Source organism: Nymphalis io, chromosome 4, assembly GCF_905147045.1.
Source record: "Nymphalis io chromosome 4, ilAglIoxx1.1, whole genome shotgun sequence".
NCBI lineage: Eukaryota > Metazoa > Arthropoda > Insecta > Lepidoptera > Nymphalidae > Nymphalis > Nymphalis io.
Genome location: NC_065891.1, coordinates 5,458,277 through 5,478,324, shown reverse-complemented (window position 1 = coordinate 5,478,324; position 20,048 = coordinate 5,458,277). Strand labels below are relative to the sequence as shown.

The 20,048-nt window shown below is 32.1% G+C and overlaps 1 protein-coding gene across 5 annotated transcripts; it reads right to left on the bottom strand.

Annotated features, from left to right (window-relative positions):
* Nucleotides 1-203: 203 nt before the first annotated feature.
* On the bottom strand, nt 204-19,093 carry LOC126781594 (cholinephosphotransferase 1). Of its 5 annotated transcripts, XM_050506506.1 has the most exons (9): nt 18,740-19,093; nt 12,470-12,710; nt 9,558-9,716; nt 8,732-8,854; nt 6,058-6,189; nt 5,445-5,603; nt 4,574-4,699; nt 3,879-4,023; nt 204-449 (listed from the first exon to the last, which is right to left on the bottom strand). In XM_050506506.1, the coding sequence occupies exons 1-9, from the start codon at nt 18,949-18,951 to the stop codon at nt 376-378; spliced, it is 1,371 nt and encodes a 456-aa protein (XP_050362463.1). In that variant the 5' UTR covers nt 18,952-19,093; the 3' UTR covers nt 204-375. The 5 variants fall into 5 exon arrangements, with proteins under 5 accessions (XP_050362463.1, XP_050362461.1, XP_050362460.1 ...); XM_050506504.1 differs by lacking the exon at nt 6,058-6,189; XM_050506503.1 differs by lacking the exons at nt 6,058-6,189; nt 8,732-8,854 and adding an exon at nt 7,223-7,348.
* Nucleotides 19,094-20,048: the final 955 nt, after the last annotated feature.

The following is a 20,048-nucleotide window of genomic DNA, read 5'->3' as shown; positions in this document are numbered from 1 at the left end:
AGAGTATTGACGTATTTTTATTTGATTATATCAAAAATGTGCTATGAATGTTAATTATAATAATTCAAATACCCGTTGAGTGTTTCAAGGTCTTTGTTATTATTTTATAATAATACAATATTATTACTTTGAAGCTTACGTTTAATGTCAATTCATTTGTGATGCATTCTAACTTTAAACATTTAATAGGATGAAGTATACAGAATTAAATTTTATTAAAATTTATTAAGAGAAAACGAAACAAAGCTGATATTTAGACAAACAGACTTTTAATAGCCACAAATATATGATGTTCCACACAATATGTATTAAAAAATTTTTTATATTATTTTCAATTAATCAAATATTTTAAGTATAAATAATTATGTTAAGTTGTTATAAACTAATACTGTTGTTATTTATTAAAGGTGCAGAGTCTTCGGTCTCCGATTTCTCACTGTCGCTCGTTGCTAGAAAAGAAAAACATTTTAAATATTTTTTCTAAATGTCCTGATATGTCATAAAAACTTAATAATCAAATACCAAAAGCATGCAAACGAATGTAAAGCGAAACTATGTAAACAAGCTACAATAAAAATGTACTTTACACATGTTAAAGTATAAAGAACTCGATTAAACAGAAAAAAATCATTTAAATGATTTGTTATTGTTAGAACTATAATGTAGAATATAAGATCAATTTTATGTAAGATCACTAAAATAATTAGACAATTTCCATTATCTATGCGATGTTAGTGCCATACGAAAATTCTAAATTAAAAATAATAATATGTTAAAACAAGGCAACACTGGTGTCACTGGAGAAAAGTAAACTTTAGTGTGTCTACGATAATACTTGGAATAATAAACACTTCGCCACGATTAGTGCAGAATGTCGTATGCGAAGCGATTATTTTATAAACACAAATAAAAATTTAAGTACTTTTCTTTTTGTTGTTTATGGTATTATAAAATCCATAGGAAACAAATATAACTTTTAATATTTTTGCTGTATGTATAATTTTCTAAATAACCAAATTCACATACGACCTTTTGCACTTATCAAAGTTTGAATTCAAAAACTATCATTAATAAAAATAATAAAACCCAACACTCATATAATGATTGAATTCACACTTATTATAAAATGTTAAAATGATTTCATTATTAAACAATACACAGACTACATACTTAGACTAACGTAAGTTATTATTATAAATGTATAATAAATAAATATTACAAAACAAGCTTACAAGCTCCACTAACCTGAGCTTCCTTAATTTTGTAGCCTATTCAATTATAACTACACATTATGTTACTTCTGAAATTTAAAACCTTATTTTGAAACCAGAATAATTAATATTAAAAAAAGTCATTTTTACATGACTATACAGAGAGAAAACATTTAACGTGTTTTTTAATCTATGATACATGAAATATTTAATATATTAATATTATAATATTTATTTGAAAATAATATTATGAATAAAACAAGTATTGAAAATGTACATTTGCTTATATTTCACATAAAATTACACTTGACAGTATTATACAGTGGTTGCTTGTAACTTGTATTAACACATATATACACCACCTGCACACATGCAAGCGCTAAATCCTAAATAACTGTAACAGGGAATTTTTAACTTATACAATTTAAAAATGTATTCCTCTAACAATAATTCATCGTCTAATGTGCTATAACTTACTACTTCAACAATATATAATAACAAATTGACATAGTTTTTAATAATATTTGATATACGATTACAGCAAAGTCATAGATAGCCATACAAAACTAGTGATGTACTATTTAATGTGCTTTTTTTTTGGTTACAAGTATTGAAAATGTTTAAGTTCCCCTCGAGTATTAAGTTCAAATTTTTAATTTAAAATTCAAGTCATTATCATCTATTACAAGTAACATTTCCAATTCTTTCGACTATTGTAGTTGTCATACCATACTATAGTACATACTTAATTTATCCGCAAGCATTTTAGCATTTACTTTATATTTTATATACATACAATACATTGAAATAATATAGCAGGGCCAACACCGTTTTTTAATTATGCAGTCCATTCTCAACCTAATCACTTTTAAAATATGGTTGATAATGAAATAGCAATTAGTGTCAGTAATGTTTAGCTTAAATATTTCGTGTAATAAATAAATGAGTTATTTTCGTGCATATGTTAACAGAAATGGAGTATTTTTTTTTTCTACAAAATCTAAACTTTCTAGAAGTTTTATACATCAGTAATCCGGGCAAGATATTAAGTCTTATTATTTTTCAAAGGAGAGCAAATGGTAGTCATTTTTCGCGGTACTTTAGTTACTGGATTTAAAAGTATTTAACAGACAGTGCTATCTACTGCATCTAATTCCGCAATAAGTTATGTATAGATTAGAAAAATATGACTTAAGTTTCGTACTTCACGGTTCTGATATAAAGTTTGTGCACATATAATATACACACACATAATGGGTGTACAACAGTGGGTGAGCCAAGTTGTAAAATATGTAGTTTCGCTCGATTGATTGATATTTAGCTGTTTTTTGTACATTAGCTTCAAAAGTGTCAATCCATAAAAAAATTAGTCTCTTTGAATGATATGCGAATGCGAATTCAAATTCCAATATTATATTGTTAAATTTATTTGAATTACTATCATTTTATATAGCAATATAAGTAATGCGGTGTTTTTTATTAAAATACAATCAACGCGATCAATCGACAACGAATACAATTAATATGTCAAACCAGTTAGAGTTGTGTATTAACGTTTTGCGATAACAATTTATACAAATAACTTTTTATTCGATTGCTGTAAAAGTTGATAATTAAATTTATATTCGAGTACGAAATCAGTCACTGATGATTAAAATTTTCATTCATTCGCAAACGCGCACCGCTTTTTTCACAGTAAACAAGTACTACGAAAAGTGATATTGATGGTAAGTAATGAACACGCAACTTACGGCCTATCTCTTTCTATTTATATTTCGTAACAATTGTATCCCCAAAAGCGATCTAAAACAACCAGCAATTCATTTATTTATATTTCTACACGGTCATATTATACGATCAAGCAAATATATATTTACTAAATAAAATATACCAATAAACCCGTTATGTACCAATTTATTGTTTATAGCAATAATAAGGTCCAGTCTTTATTTGCTATCGGTCGATATAATACATGTCTTTCCATGAAATCAATAAATATCTTCATTTTCTTATATATACTATAACACTGTTTTAAGATTGAATGTTAGAATTATTTAGTTTGAATTAATTACTCTTTTTTTTTACTACAGCAACATATGAACAATCTTTAGAATTTAAACAAGTCGGATTAGTATTTGCTATATAAATGCCTAAGCTATTGTGTTCCTACATCAACTGTCAACTTCTCAAAATTTACAAAACGTTAACAAATAAATATATATTTACACAAACAGACAAACAGAAAAAAAAGTGTCAAGTGTAAGACTATACATGTACTGTCTATGGATATAATTCCAGAGAGCATTTATAATCTATAAAAAAAAAAAAAACAAATTGATCATTTAATTTTGTTCTAAAATTCTATCGTTGATTAAAAAAAAAGAGTGAATACTGCAACAAAATGCATGTTTCAAAGAAAAGTAACTAAGTAGTCGATTTGATAAATTCTGCTTAAAATTTGAGATGATACTTTGACAAATTATTTTCCCTTTCAACATGTAATAAAGCAACATCACAGCTTTATTCGAAGTTTGGTTGATTTTATTTATTCAAAAGAATCTATTTAGTTTCATATGTGATGTTTTTGATGCTAGCTTCTAATATAAGGCTCTCTGGAGTCTGAACACTAATTAAAACGCTTAGTTTTTGAAGCACGTCGGTTCGTACCGTTTCGTTCAGCGTGTTTGGGCGACGTCGGCATGCTGAGCGGCACGGGGGGGTAGGTGATGCGGAACAGATGGATTTTGAGATGATCGCATATCTCGAGACATATCTGTCCGCAATATCTCATTAAATTCGCAACCACCCATATCTGTGGATGAAAGTATTGAAATCTTTAATATCATCTTAGATATAATTGAGGCAAATTAATAATTATTTCTTCATTTAATAATAGTTACACTGTATATGTATCTTATTAGTCTAACTAATAAAACTAACAAATGTAATTTAATTTGTATACAAAGATACATATGGTAATTAATTTCATAAAAAGATGAGACTACGTTTTGTGAAATTAAATATTCTTTTATTTGTATAATATAGGTCGATGAACGGACAAACGGGCCACCTGATGGTAAGTGGTCACTTACAACGCCAATAAACCGTTTGCCTCGTTTTTAATTATTTATTTTTAGAATACTATCGGAGTACATAAGAGTATATTTTGTACAATAACTAAATGTGATATAGAAAGAACAGTCAGAAGTGTGGTAATTTAAATCATATTGAGACTCGTTTATTAAAGTACTTTTTGCAATTAGGCTGGCAATAGAAAATTTATATAAAATCAGTCATACTCGTTACAACATAACAAATTAAATTATAAATAAAAACTTAAAGGTGTATAATTAATTACTTACTGTACAAAGCCAAAGTACGTAGTACTCTGGTATCGCGTTATTGAAGTACTGGTTTAGGAATAGCATGGCTGGACCAAGCAGCGACCAGTCATAGTACTCCATCTCGCTCTTAGTCATGTGAGCTACCTGGTTTTTGTAGAAATATTTTTACAAAACTTATAATTATACACTTTTAGAACATTTAACAAAACGTCCAACACTTAAAATGTCAATAAAAGCGATAGTTGTTGAAAAATCTATTTAATTTTAGATTATTTTTTTACCTTATAAAATTTAAATATGTATATTTTAATTTTATTAATACATATGAACTTTTCATGGTTAACAAAACGGTATCTCGTCTTGCTGTAGCGATTATCTCTCATCTTAATAATATTATAAATGCGAAAGTTTGGATGAAAGTTTGTTACTCGACAACGCCAAAACGGCTGAGTGGATCTGGATGAAACTTTGCAGAGAGGTAGATTATAGTCTGGAATAGCACATAGGCATTTTCATCAGGCTCATTCTTATCGCGGAAAAATGTACGTTTGCCGTAAAATAGATAGATATATTTTTGTTTTTTTAGAGAGCAAGGGATCGACGTGATCATTTGCGTAGTGGTAGTTTAGGTTAATCTGGGAATAACATTGGCAATTTTTATCCCAGAAAAATGTACGGGTACGGGTTTACAGTCAAAACCCACATTGATTGCATTTTAATCAGACCATTTTACACGCAAACACAGCGCGCACAGTTAGTTTATAAATAAGAAGGCGCACAGGAGTGGACAAGCCAAGTTCAAACCGTTTTGTATATTATCCATAAGTATTTCCTATTCTAATAAAAAAAAAAAAAACGATAATAAATTTTAAAACCTGCATGAACTTACCACAAGTCTATTTGTAACTTTAGCAGCTACCATTCCAAATGCGAGTATATAAAGGGCGGGATGATTCTCATACACGTGAGACTCGCTCTTCTGAAATATGATGAACGCCGGCACAACCACCAGCGAGAACGGGATCACTGGTGATAAGATGCTTGTACCCTAAGAAAAGATACGCTGTAGCATGTTCTCGTATCCAAAGATAATGACTCGAAATCCGTTATACGACATACAGCATTCTTTAAAAATGATTTCAAGATATAAATCTTTAACAAAAACAGTGTATTCATATAACGGATCGATAAACCGAAGCTACAAAGCTACATAGCATGCACACTAGATAGCATTTCAAGCAAGTTCTACACATAAATATTACATGCAATTAGTAAAGAAAATGAGTCTAATCAAATACAAGACGACATATTCCAAGTCTACGAGACGGACACGGCGAAATCTACAAAAGAGTTATTCTCAAATACACATCGGTTAATTAAACGATCAGCACAAACATGCTTTAGCATTTAATTTTGCGGACACGTGATTATGACGTCATGGAAGGTGTCTTCGATATGACCACGTGTTTTTTCAGCAAAAGGCTTAAAATTTAAACTCTTACTGCAACCGTGGAGCCGTTTTTCCCAACTCCACCCTTCATAATGACTTTAATGTAGCCGAATATTAAGGTAGCCGACATCAGCACAACTGCGTAATTGGACATCAGGTTCAAACTGATGTTGAAAGGCGGGAACTGTTAATATGTGATGAACGCGCGTAATGGCGACGATACAACGTCATGCGGTTATGCGTCCGGCGGCGTAGCGGCGAACGCGGGCAGCGACCATTATTGAAAAAAAAAGTAAAAAAAAAACATGCTATTATTAAAAATAGTATGCATTAAACTAATAACATTTAGATGCTAGTGTGCTATCTTCACTCATTCATAATAAATAAAATAATAATAAACAAAATAACCACGCGAGTTTTTGGAATTTATTTTATTCCTAAGTATTTATTTAAATAAAATTAATATTAATTGAATCACGAAAAAGTTGTGCATTATCGCTATAATTTTAATAAAAATATAAAAAGAACGTAAAAAGCAAAAAAATATATGGATATTATTATGATATATGATGGTGACAAGATTTCGTGCAAGATATATATACAATATTTACATATAAATAAGACATTACAGATGGTCATTAAATTCCATATAGTGAAATATATAACAGTAACAGTCTGATAATGTCCCACTGCTGGGCTAAGGCCTCCTCTCCCTTTTTGAGGAGAAGGTTTGGAGCTTATTCCACGACGTCGACGTCGACGACATCGCGACGAAGTTTTTATATATCTTTGAGTGGAGTGGAGTGTGTTGCTGTATTGTTTATAAAGATATATATTTACATTAATCAAGAAATTTGTGCTGTGATAATATAACAATGCACATTTTTTAACAAAACGCATCGAATATGAAAATCTAAGGTTGCCATTGAAATAGACTACAGATGTGTACATTTGCGTGGAGTTTACAGCGTTATCGATCAACAACATTTTATTTTATATTTATATTTAAAACGTCGATAATATAAGCTAAAATAAAATTCAAAGCAATATAGCATTCCACGAGTACCTGCTTTAAAAAAAAAAAACAAGAATCACAATTTGAAAAAAACACATGACATTAAAAATTTCCGCGTATCTAAGTTCGCTTCAACACCAGACCCCACACCGTAAAACCGCAGGCGGATCCAAATCATTCATGAACATGTCACAACTCTTACGGCAACCGTCGATCCATTTTTGCCGCATCCCCTATCTCGAAAGGTAGTCGCGAAGTTGATGGTAAAATACAATGCAGCCGCAAATGAAACCGACGTGGCGAGCAGACCACACGGTAAGCCTTGAATCTGATTCGTGTGAAAATGAACGATTATAGATAAAAGCAGAGTTATAGCATGTTATATTATGAAAGTAAGTATATGTGGCATGAATTATAGTGCGGTGATTAGGATTAACGAGTTTTAATACTTTATAAATATATTAGTGTTTATTTTTGTTTTTTTAATGTACAAATTGTCTTATTCTATTTTTAAAAAAATATTCGAATTTCATTTCGAATTCGAAAAGAAATGAGTGAAGACCCACATGATAACTTATATAAAAAACGACCACAAAAATATTACCTACATAAGTAATAATTATTATTAATCTAATACAATAAAAATAACCTAAAATATTACTAGTGTATTGTAAAAAAATATTGATCATGCTCAATGTTACGTTGAATAGTTACATAAATTATAAAATCAACAATATTTTTCAGGCCGACGTTGCGCCACGAGGGCCATAATCAAAGAGCAGTCTGCGTTGAAGATATTATAGAGCACAGATGTGCGCGGAAACGCAGGCGCTCTTTCTATTCGGAAAAGAGATTATCTAGAGGAAAACGGAAGTTCGCGTACAGGCGCAATAGATTTAAGTGTTATCCGAAGTAGGCACGGAAGTGTTACACTACCAACGTAACTCCGCGCTGCTATTGAGAATTTATTGATAGTAAAGTTTACTACTTTACTAAGTAAATCCTTTCTAGTAAAACCAACGTAGCTCAGAGCATGATCGATGTCGTATAAAACAATCATGCTATTAAAAAAACCCACATGATAATAAGCGATGATTTGAAACTTGTAAGGACTAAAAGAAAGCTACGTTAATCAACTCGGAGAGCCCTTAAGAACCCATTTAAAATTTTCGTTAGTTGTATTAGAATGAAAAAAAAACAGAAGCTAGTCGAGTAAAGAAAAAACTATGAGATAATAACTAAAAGGCCAATTAAAACTACATTTGTATTTATTCAGTATGAAACAAACAAAGTCTAGTAAAAGAAGAAGTAGACAATAGACCAGTAACCCATGGTGCTTTGGTACTTGTAAATGTTGACGACCCGGGAGTTCGATATGCAATTTTATATATATATTTTTAAAGGTATATGTATGTAGTCCTTTTGGCCTATGGACATATGTATATTCTGGCTTGCACTGCAAGAAGTATTAACTACTTCTTACACTTCAATTTGTATCTGATGCTACTATCGGATTTTATGCTTTATCCCTTGTGTTTTTTCACTGGGTCACTCTCACTTCAAACTAGAATACAATACTATACTTAATGTTGAGTGGGCACCTAGGTGGGTCTGCAATCGCTATCGTTGATTTCATTCACTATTGGTTAAAGTATTATCTTGATTATAAAGAATCGATCTCCCGGGCCGAGTACAGCGATATATGGCTCACAGCGACAGTGGAGCCATTCTTGCCGACGCCACCAGCCGCGATGGCGGCGGCGAGAGAGGCCAGCGTGAGCGCTACGCCCGCCACCGCGACCACGCCCAACGAGTACCGCACCTCCAACGTGCCCTAGAGCCAGTCACTGACATTGTTAACATTTTAACTATTTTTTATTTATTAACATATTATTCATCGGAAACAGGTAGAATCTCTACGACGAAATTATAGAGATAAAATTTATGAAAGATTAAAACGTGAAACAAGAAGATGTATAGCTTACACTGTAATTATAATTTTAGACAAAAGAAAGTTTTCTTACGCTTTCTGTTAATATATAGGTCAAATTAAACTGTCCTCATTTTAAAGAGAAGCTTCTAATAGTATATATACAAGTATGTTATTTTAATTAATTCTATATTTTAAGGTTACATGCACCGAAACCGTTATAGCGGTACAGTAAAGTATATTTCTTACTTTAGTTGAAATATTATGAAGGCGAATAAATACAATTAAAGAGCATTTCTTAGACATATGTAACATTCCTATGTAGTAGATAGTTATCATGCACAGGATTTTTTGAGATATTCGTATTTATTGTTATTTTTAATTTGGAAATGGCATTATTGAATGTCATGTGGGTGTTTTTAAAAGGAAACAGCAATTATGTTGTGTATGTATAACATACATTTCTTTTCATATAAATATTATACGATTTATAGTATTCGCATATATAAAGTATAGGTTTAAGAACTATTGTTAATGTCTTCTGATGTATTCTTACCTACAAAAATAATTGTAATTTGAGTTGTAACATAAAGTTAAATTACATTACCTTAGTGGCCCAAGCATCGGAACCCAGTACGGCGGATATAAGGTGTATTCCGATGATGGCGTACTGCGCCTCCGTGACGTCAATACGTCCCATTTTAAGGGTACCCGTGACATATGCTTGCCAATGAGCGCAATAGAACAACGTCATTGCACAGAAACACTGAAAGAATAAATATATTTACATATTATTCATTGTAAGATAACTGGAACTTGGCTGCTGCACTTTCGTGCATTCGTTTCGTTCGTCATTCGATACAAAATTACCCAATATTGTAAAGACGAAAGTAACATGTCTGTCTTTCTGTTACGCTTTCGCGGCTAAACCACTGAACCTTATTTGATGAAATTTGCTACGAAGCAAAGTTGAACCACAAGGAAGGACATGAGCTATTTTTATACCTAACATCTCACGTCCGCCCCCCCAACAGGCAGGCGAAAGCTAGTATTTGCTACTAGATGGTCAAAATGGTCTCGGACATATTCAATATGAGTACGGAAATGATGATTATTTTGCAAGAAGTTCATAAACAGTTCGTCGACCGACATGTCGTAACATCTCTATCCTGTATCTAATAAATACATCCCACAAAACGCTATGCGCTAATTGCTGTATTGCGCATTAGAAAACATTACACGCAATACGAGACGAAGGAACGAACTTAATATACGTCAACTCAATCTGTTCTTAACAATATGTAGTATTATATATGTATATTTTTTATTTATATTTTGTTATGTTTCCTTGTAGTCTCCACAGACGCAGTCTCCACAGTTTTGTTCGTGCCTTGGTTGTGTCTTCCTATATCACTTTATACTTTGGTAGTTTTATTTTTTATTTATATTTTGTTATGTTTCCTTGTAGTCTCCACAGACGCAGTCTCCACAGTTTTGTTCGTGCCTTGGTTGTGTCTTCCTATATCACTTTATACTTTGGTAGTTTTATGAGTCTACGTGTTTTAATTTCCAGGCAGCACCACAATCAAAATTGGATTGCATTTTTTTATTTTGTCTACATTTTATTGCGTCAGTTGTATTCCTTGTAGTTGTGAATTGATTTTACTAGGATTCTGGACTCTTAGGCTGGTCTGGATGACAGTCTTGTTTTGGACAGTCTCCTTATCGATTGCGCAAACACATTCATGCGTTCGCTATTATGGTCCGATAACTCGGGCAGGAGCGGCCACCGCATTAATGCATTTTCTTAATTGCTTTTTAATTTGTAAAATCACACGACCTCAATTTTCAAGTGGTAATTTTGTAAACATTTGAAGTACTTCATTTTTATTAGAGGTTTTCTCACCACTTTTTCGATTTAAAAGTATTTGAAATCTAATAATATGATTTATGAAAGTTATTAACCTAATTTTAAAGAATATATTCCGATATTGAGACACTGTTATCAAAATCGTAACCAATAAGATTAGAATTTTCGTAGTTAAATTGATAAGATAAACATTCGCACGGTCAACATACCAATGACGTTTCACACTATTATATGTTCTGTCATCCCTGAATTTCACCGAATTTGGGTGAAATACAATGTTCCGCTAAAGTTGGAAAGTTGCCAGTTTCTAAATGACATCTATCGTGATATCGTGCCAAGTTTCCCGGGCGAGAATTCCCTAGACAACTAACAGTACATTTTGACCTTGTTCACTACTCAATGGAGTGTTTTCAAGGTTAATCGTCCGTAAATCGATATATACATATAAATTGTACTATATCTATACAGTAACAGTCTGTAAATGTCCCACTGCTGGGCTAAGGCCTCCTCTCCCTTTTGAGGAGACGGTTTGGAGCTTATTCCACCACGCTGCTCCAATGCGGGTTGGTAGAATACACATGTGGCAGAATTTCAATGAAATCAGACACATGCAGGTTTCCTCACGATGTTTTCCTTCACCGTCAAGCACGAGATGAATTATAAACACAAATTAAGCACACGAAAATTCAGTGGTGCTTTCCTTGGTTTGAACCCACGATCATCGGTTAAGATTCACGAGTTCTAACCACTAGGCCATCTCGACTCACCATATCTATATATCATATAAATTGAACGAAGATATATTCGAGCGGAGAATACTAGATCAAGTGACGTCATCATATTCGACGAGACTTATACGCTGTAATGACTCCGATGAATTTGATTATATTATGACTATAAAATATACAAACGGAAGCATTTATTAACTGTTGGGAGTGTTTAATCGGTAACCAATCGAAGGTCGACATTGCTATTAGCTAGCATATTATTATACGATGCGAAAAATAAGGTGAAACGAATTGATCTAAACCTCTTATATACATATATAAATTAGTGGTTATTTTGCGTTCAATGCGTTTACGCATCGTGTATTAGATTGAGTTGATACATTTTATAGATGTTGCACTTGCGTGTAGGTTTATGAAAAACGTATATAACGTATATAAAAGATCGTAATTGTTTGTAAAAAAATTCAGACTTCTCTGTCCCTTCCTGCCTGCTATATAGTTCGATTAATAATCTAATCTCCGGATCGATTTCGGCCACGGCGGCCAATCTCAAGAGAGATTAGCCAACTACGTACGAGATATTATAGTGCACAAGTGTGAGTGCAAACACAGGTGCACTCTCTATTCCCTAACTCTCATAATCCGATGGGACGGCAATCCGACACGACCGGAAAGAGTTCAGGCGCAGGACCAACGGCTTTACGTGCTTTCCGAGGCACGGGAGTGTACACACTTCCAACTTCCAGACTCCGGGCTGCTACTGAGAATTTTCTGGCAGAAAAACCCAATAACTTTCTATTGGCCCGACCTGGGAATTGAACCCAGGACTTCCGGGTCCGCGGCCTTACGTCAAGCCACTAGACCAACGAGACAGTCAATATTTTTTAATAGTTCGATTACAAATAAAAACAATCAACATACCTGAAAAAACATCCAAGTCGGATACTCTCCAAGCTTCACAGCTATACACGCACCAAGGGCTATGAAGACAGTTGATATACTGTCACAGCCATGGTCGAAGAGCTCTCCCAGGGGCGACTGGCTGCCAGTACGCCTTGCCTGCTTACCATCTATGGCATCCAAGCTCTGATATATGAAGACTCCAAGCGCGCAGAGAGCGCACGCCCATCGTGGTGGTTCTTGCCTCGCATCCGGACTATACCTGCAAAATAAATTTATAAATTATTAAAAAGAGCCGATATATTCCATTGCAAGCGCGATTAACATTCCTAAGCCTTGTATTCAGCGGAAAACTTAGCCGAGGAACCACTTGTCAAAACATTATCGACCTCTAAACTTTTGTTTACATAATCTTTTGAATTTCATCAAAAGATGTAGTATAGTGTATCAACTAAATTAAAATACTCTAATGTGCGTGATATGATTTTTTTATAAATTTACTGATATGAATTGAAACTGAATTTTAGAAATGTGAACGACAGAATGCTTATTTTTTGTAAACTATAGTGTCTTCGTGGTTATTATAATAATAATAATAAATAACTTTATTCACCAAAAAGAAACAAAGACAATAAAATTAAGGTACGAAACCATAAAAAAAGAGTTAACAATATCATAATTTGGTGAAAAGGTCGTAGTCTCAGCTAGGCTGCTTTTCAGTCTACGCCTTGTACATATACTGCCAACACAAACGCTACTTTCAGTGCTGTAAAAGTCTCTTATTGTTTGCCAACAATCCATGCTAAAATATTCATCTACGTATTTGAACAATATAATTATCATAACAACGTAATTTATAATTATTTATATTGAAGTATTATATTTTCGTATTGTTAATTTATATGAGAGGTTAAGAACAATAGACCTTACAGCTGAGAAGAACGAATATGAATGTAGAAGTGTGGACACATTATTTTTAACAGTTAAGGTAGTTATTTATTAAAATAATTTCAAAGATAAATCCAAAATAGACCATAGATTTTTTTTTTGTTTTTATACAACAGATTAAATCTAGAATCTTTCAAGTATTTATGACATTACATACTTTAGATATATGACCTAGATAGGTGGGTACCTAGTAGTGATTTACATAGACCTCTAAACTTTACAATAGAAATATTATTTCTTCCGGTATAGGGTAAACTATCCAATTACTGGAACTTTTAGGCAAAATTTTGTATCGATCAATTGTTTTTGTGTGTATTATACTGTGTTTTAAAGTTATTTTATCCTTAAATACTTTACAACGTTTTGTTCATGTTGAATGTTTTGGCCGGTTCCAAGGTTCCTGTTTGAATATATAAGTAATTAATCGTAATATGATTTTTGTTCAGTATTTTCGAAATATAAGATAGTAGTATAATTTATGAGATTTAATTATTATTAACAATCACTAATTTATAATATATATATAATCGGGGATTTCTTTATATATATATATATAAAGATCCTTACTCGATGCATAGCTGCCCACAACACAGGCCGCGTTTCCGCGCTGTACGGCAATGGACAACCTTTGCGCCAAGTAAGACCAAGAGCGACTCTCATAACCCTCTCTCTAAGGCGACGGCCGATCTCCCTGATAAAAGCAAGGGCATCCGACCCCCAACATCCCGATGTCTCGAACGCCAGTAGCACAAATAAGTAATTATCACACAAGGCATATTCTCCCACTTTCTCTCAGCAGCCCCAGCCAACCGTGTGTTGAGCCAGTTGTGAGACCGCGAAGGTATTGACACAAGTTTTCGAAATATATATATATACACCATATGTAATGCAGGTATAGCTTTGCAGAGTAATTTCTTCATTAAGAATTCTTTTCATTTATGCAAATACAAAATAAATAAATTGGTCATATTTTGTTAAAATATTTTTTGAATAATTCGGCTTTTATTATTTAAAGCAAAACATATATTTTCTCTTCGCTTTTTCTTTTACAGTTAAACTTGACTATCTTAGAACAACTTGGAATAATGGATAAACTATCTCTCTTAATACTATTTGTCCATTACTAAAATAGTACTATTGATGAATCTATTAAGACTTAAGAATCCAGTACCAGGATAGATGGTAAGAAGTTCAGAGAAAAGGGGGTAGTCTCCAACAACACACGACTATATGACAACCAACGACAACAACAACCACAGTATATCAACTGTCTTCGAAGCCCTTGGGGAGTATCCTACTTGTATGTTTCCCGGATATTTTGACCAAGAAGTGCCGTGCGCTACCACGAGGAAATCATAAAACATGTTTCATTACCAAATTAGACATCTAAACAACAATTCTAAATCGTTAGGTCTGCTCTAAAATCAACAAGACACATCGTGTCACATGGTGTCGGTTTTATGTTGAATTAAGCAACATTAAGCTATCTATTTTTCAGACACAATCAAGTAGCTGTTATTACAAGTAGAGTATCATAAGAAAAGAGTGCCCTTTTAAGAAAAGCTTTCGCCACTTCTATACGAGAAGGTTATCTTTTTACAGGGGTTTGCTATATTTGCACAAAACCGATTTCATAATAATGAATTTCTTTGGCAACGTGTCAAATATTAAAAAAAAATAATCTTTAAATAGTCTATGATTTTTCATTGTCATAAAGTAATACAAGCATAAATTAAGTCTTAACCTTGGAAAAAAATATTGTGTAAAGTATAACGAATATTGTTCCTAGTTGTTACCGTCACTTATATTGGAAGTGTGTATTTTGACAACTATTTATTATTGCACTTGCTAATTTGAGTTATTTAACATACTATTACTATGTGACATCACTCGTAACAAATTGAAATCAGTAAACATTATAAATATTGTAAATAAATAAAATTTTATAAAAAATCAATGTAATGACAATTTGTTAGTTTGATTTTATAGTTATTTTCTTATTTTAATTTTTAGATAATATAGTCAAGTGCTAATAAACATATAGGTGTCAACAATTGGGTTGGTTACCCTACTATTGTAAAAGCATTTTGAGCGACCCTAAAAAAACTGATTTAATGAAATCATTAAGCAGTCAAGTTCATGTTCAATGACCTCTCATTAGCATGTACACGCTTTGCTGAAGTGTAAGCAAAGAGTTCATTTTAAAATAGTTTTGAAATAAGTAAGTTACAGATAAGATATATTAATTTTTAATTGACTGTAATGTCCAATTAAAAAATTAGAGTATTTTAAAATCAAAAAAAAAAAATTAAAATCTTAAACTTATCACATTTTGATTTTGTACAAAACTATGGATTAAATATATTATTAAAATTTGTATTATATGCATGTTATTCTAACTAATAAATTTGTAAGTAAGTTTGTTTGTTACACTTTTTTGACTTAACTATATAATCAATCTATATGAAATTGTGTGTACACTATGACAGGAATACAGAATAGGATGTAGGGCACCCAACACATCCGGATGAAAACAAATTAGTTGATATCCTTATGGACAGCTGACTGTAATAATATCTATCACACATTTATCATCAATGGTTTCCAATCAATAAATAGTATCTAGTATCTCAGTATCTAGTATAAACCAAAATTATCCTGCATTTTGTGTTTAGTTACTGTATTAGGATTGAAGCGGCAGATGTGTTTACCTTGTCTTTCAGAGTAACTTATATGAAACTTTATTTTATAATTTATTATTTGTTCTAATCTCTTCTATAGATTACACTGCAATAAAGTTTGAATCTCCTTACACCATTGTCTATATGTAATGATAATAATGTCCTCCAGACCGATTTCGGCCACGGCGTCCAATCTCGAGAGAGATTAGCCAACTACCCAGGAGATAATATATATAAAATAATTTTCTGACAGAAAAACCCAATAACTTTTTATTGGCCCGACCTGGGAATTGAACCCAGGACCTTCGTGTCTGCGGCCTTTTAACAAGCCACTAAACCAAGGAGGCAGTCAACATTTAACCAAGCAAGAACCATCAACTTCAACTCAACTCTTCAACCAAGAACATGGTATGTTACAGAGTAATAATGTTTTGCGGTAGAACATCTAACAAGTATGTGGTTCACACCTGAGAGGTCTAATAGAAGCAGCTTGTAAAAGTATAAGTACACACTTAAAATATTAGATAGTAAGTAAATAAAATTCAACGACGATCAGGTTGGCGTGGTTGGTAGATACTTGCCTTTCACGCCAAAGGTTATGGTTTCGATTCCCACCCAGGACAGACATTTATATGCATGAACATGTCTGTTTGTTCTGAGTCTGGGTGTAATTATCTATATAAGTATGTATTTATAAAATAAAAGTAGTTTATGTAGTATATCAGTTGTCTGGTTTCTATAGCACAAGCTCTGCTTAATTTGGGATCAGATGGCTGTGTGTGAATAATGTCCCAGGATATTATTATATTATTATAAAATTCAATATCACTAACCAAAAAAAAACCTTTTATTGCAAATTCTTAAACAATGTTTTATTTATTTTTTCAGCTTATCGCTGTCCACTGCTGGACGAAAGCCTCCCCCATAGAACACGAACCATCCCGATCTTGGGCAGCCCGCATTCATTCCATACATGTCACCTTTTTCAAATCGCCAAGATATATATATGATCTTAGACTCCCTACTGTCAACCTCACCTGCCCTTGGTGCATCCTGCTGATCAACGAAGGAAGCTCTGGAGCCCAAAATCGTGACGGTATAACTACACACATGCTGGAATCCGAAAATGCAAATCCTGATAGCGGGCAGCAGTGCTATCAGCGAAAAGATTTCCAGCTCCTATGGTCTCCAACCTGCCTGCCAAGCTTGGTGACTAAGGCAATAAACCCCCCTAATTGAGCAACAATGGTAAACAATGTCATATTTGTCATTTCTACGAGGGAAATGGGAACAAGTTGCAAATAAACATAAGGTGTAGTCATATGCATAGTTATGGTCATATTTATGCAACCAAGTGCAAAGTTTTAATGGTATTTACAGTGTAATTCTTAAAAATACTTCATTTTAAAAGCAGACTAGATTCATCATTCAGATCAGTTAACATGCACAGATGATGTATTTATACCTTACTTTATAATTTTTGATAATAATGAAACAAAAAATCCATTTATATTTTGCAGTATAATGCAATATCTGCTCTTTTTTATAAAGGTATGAATTGAACCAAAATAATTGCCTCATACATACTATGTATAAGAATTATTTTTCACTAATTTTTATGTTTACACCAACTAGAAGCATTATTTTAATTATTTGATAACTTTATGCAAAAAGGTTTATTGTTATTTTTTGTATTGAAAAACATAGCCTGTGTTTGAAATGACATGTTTAAATAAACAATTTTACTACAATCAAATTACACTATACTGTATATTTATTTTGTATTAAACAAACTCCCCACTATTCTAGATATGAATATTAAAGAGCCATAAAGCTTATAGATACATTACAGCTTTAAATTAATATCTTCTTTCTTTTATATTAAGGTTAATTTATCACTCATTTATGAATTTATTTTATTAAGTTTCTTTATCTTTATCATTTTGATATCTATTATTGTATAAGTCTGTACTAACCAAGAAAGTAATCTAATTTGATATACTTTTCTTTCATCTCCTATAACTGTTGACATAGATTTGAGTTTTATTATTATAAGTCTCAGAATTTGTATTAATCAAATGAAGTATTAATTTATAGAATTTAATACTTTACTATGTTTCTATTACACGATTTAAAGCCAATTTTATACACAGTTAAATAGATGTACCACTTATTTTAAGTTAAGACTAAGTCATCCTACTAAAGTAATTAAAAATAAAATAAATAGGTGCACTAAATAGACTAGCCTACCTATTCAATATATTTTCGTATAAAAAGGACCTAACCTTCTTTTAATTGAAATAGAGCAAATTTTTAGTTATCTAATATTTGAATGTTATAATAGTAGCATAAATACATATAATAATAATTCATTTATTTTCATATCTCATCAAACGATGGCGCGACTTTTTCCTCCAATAGCACGATAGCAATTCGTATAACGGAAAAGATTATCAAAACAACGATACGAATTTGGTCGAAGACCTCTGAATTGCACGACTAATTTAAAACGGTAAAAAATATTCGTAAACTAGGTTAAGAGTAAGCTGTCTGTAAGTTAAAAAGCAAAAATGAAAGTCGTTCCGCTAGGTAACATTACGACACAATTTTCGCAATTAATAAGCCGAAGAGAGACGAGATTGACAATTAAATTTATACTTACCAAATCAAAATAAGTGTGGTTACTATATTGACTATCAAACCTAAAATGGTAATGAGATTCGGTGCTAGCCACAAGGGCGTCTTCGAGACCAACCAGCACCACCAGGGCTGAAGCCAAACGTCTAATATACTAGCACTTGTACACGAATATTTGTGTTCACTGAGTCTTTTTAACTGGGCAGCGTTGAGAATCCTTTCCTTGTAAAACTGCATTTTTAGTCACTGTCACGACATTTAACAAAATATTATATACACGCTACACTTTTCACTACATTAACCCCTAGATCTTAAATAAGATAGGAAAAATTTGCACGATTTATCAAACTGTACATCGTAACACCATGTGAACCAAAGGCATTTTGACGTTTTTGCCAATAAAATTAGTGGTGTGGATACTGATGAACCATAGACAAATAATAATGTGTCAAATAATCTAATTTTGCAATAATTTATAGCAATTAATTTGTTATTGATGATAATAATAATATAATATGACTTAATGGCTTTCAACGACTATTAAAATTATTTTTTTATGATAGACTGATGTTAGTGGCTCATACAACTTGGCGTTGCATTTTTGTTATTTATCTGTTTTAAGATATTTAAAATCTAGAACATTTTTTACATATTTTGAGATATAGCTGCTCCCGTTTACGTATAAAGTTTCTTTGCATTTAGTAAATTGTGTAATATCTGTTATTTTGCTTTTTCTTTCATTATGGCGGGTATAACGGACAACGGAGTCGTGAGACGTCAATAAAATTGATCATTGACAGTTGACGGTCAGATAAATTAAAGAAAGATTGCCGCTACCTTTTGAACGTAGACAGAGAAACTAATAGACCAAGGGGCCGTGAAACCGTGATTGAGACAGAGATAGTCTCTTAATGTGTGCGTATAGTGTTGCTATATTAAATGCATTCCCTGTTTTGGGAGATAAACAATTTTCAAGATTTAATTAAAACAAAAAAGGGGGCTTAAATTTTACTTTTTAATTTTTATTATACATTTTTTTTATTTATACAAATATTTGTTATTGGCTTAATGTCAGTCACTGTGACATAAGACATATTTTCGTATCATTTATAACGATGTATCCTGTTGTTTGTACCTAGTATGTTCATCACTTAAAACTGTTAAATTTAATACCTCTTATAAAAATTAGAGACTTTTAATATCAGGCTCATCCTGAAATTATTTTAAATAAAATATAAAGCAAAAATCCCTACGCATCCATAAACTTATCTCTGCATTAATTGAATCTGCACGAAGTCAAGGCTGGTCAGATGAGTTCAAAGAAGAATATGAAA

Excerpts from the sequence above, each read along its gene's own strand:
- LOC126781594 (XM_050506506.1), bottom strand. The coding sequence starts at position 18,951 with ATGCAGTTTTACAAGGAAAGGATTCTCAACGCTGCCCAGTTAAAAAGA. Across the intron at positions 9,717-12,469 it reads CGACTTGGATGTTTTTTCAG|TGTTTCTGTGCAATGACGTT; the intron begins GTATGTTGATTG and ends TTATTCTTTCAG. Across the intron at positions 5,604-6,057 it reads AAAACGGCTCCACGGTTGCA|GGTACAAGCATCTTATCACC; the intron begins GTAAGAGTTTAA and ends ATCTTTTCTTAG.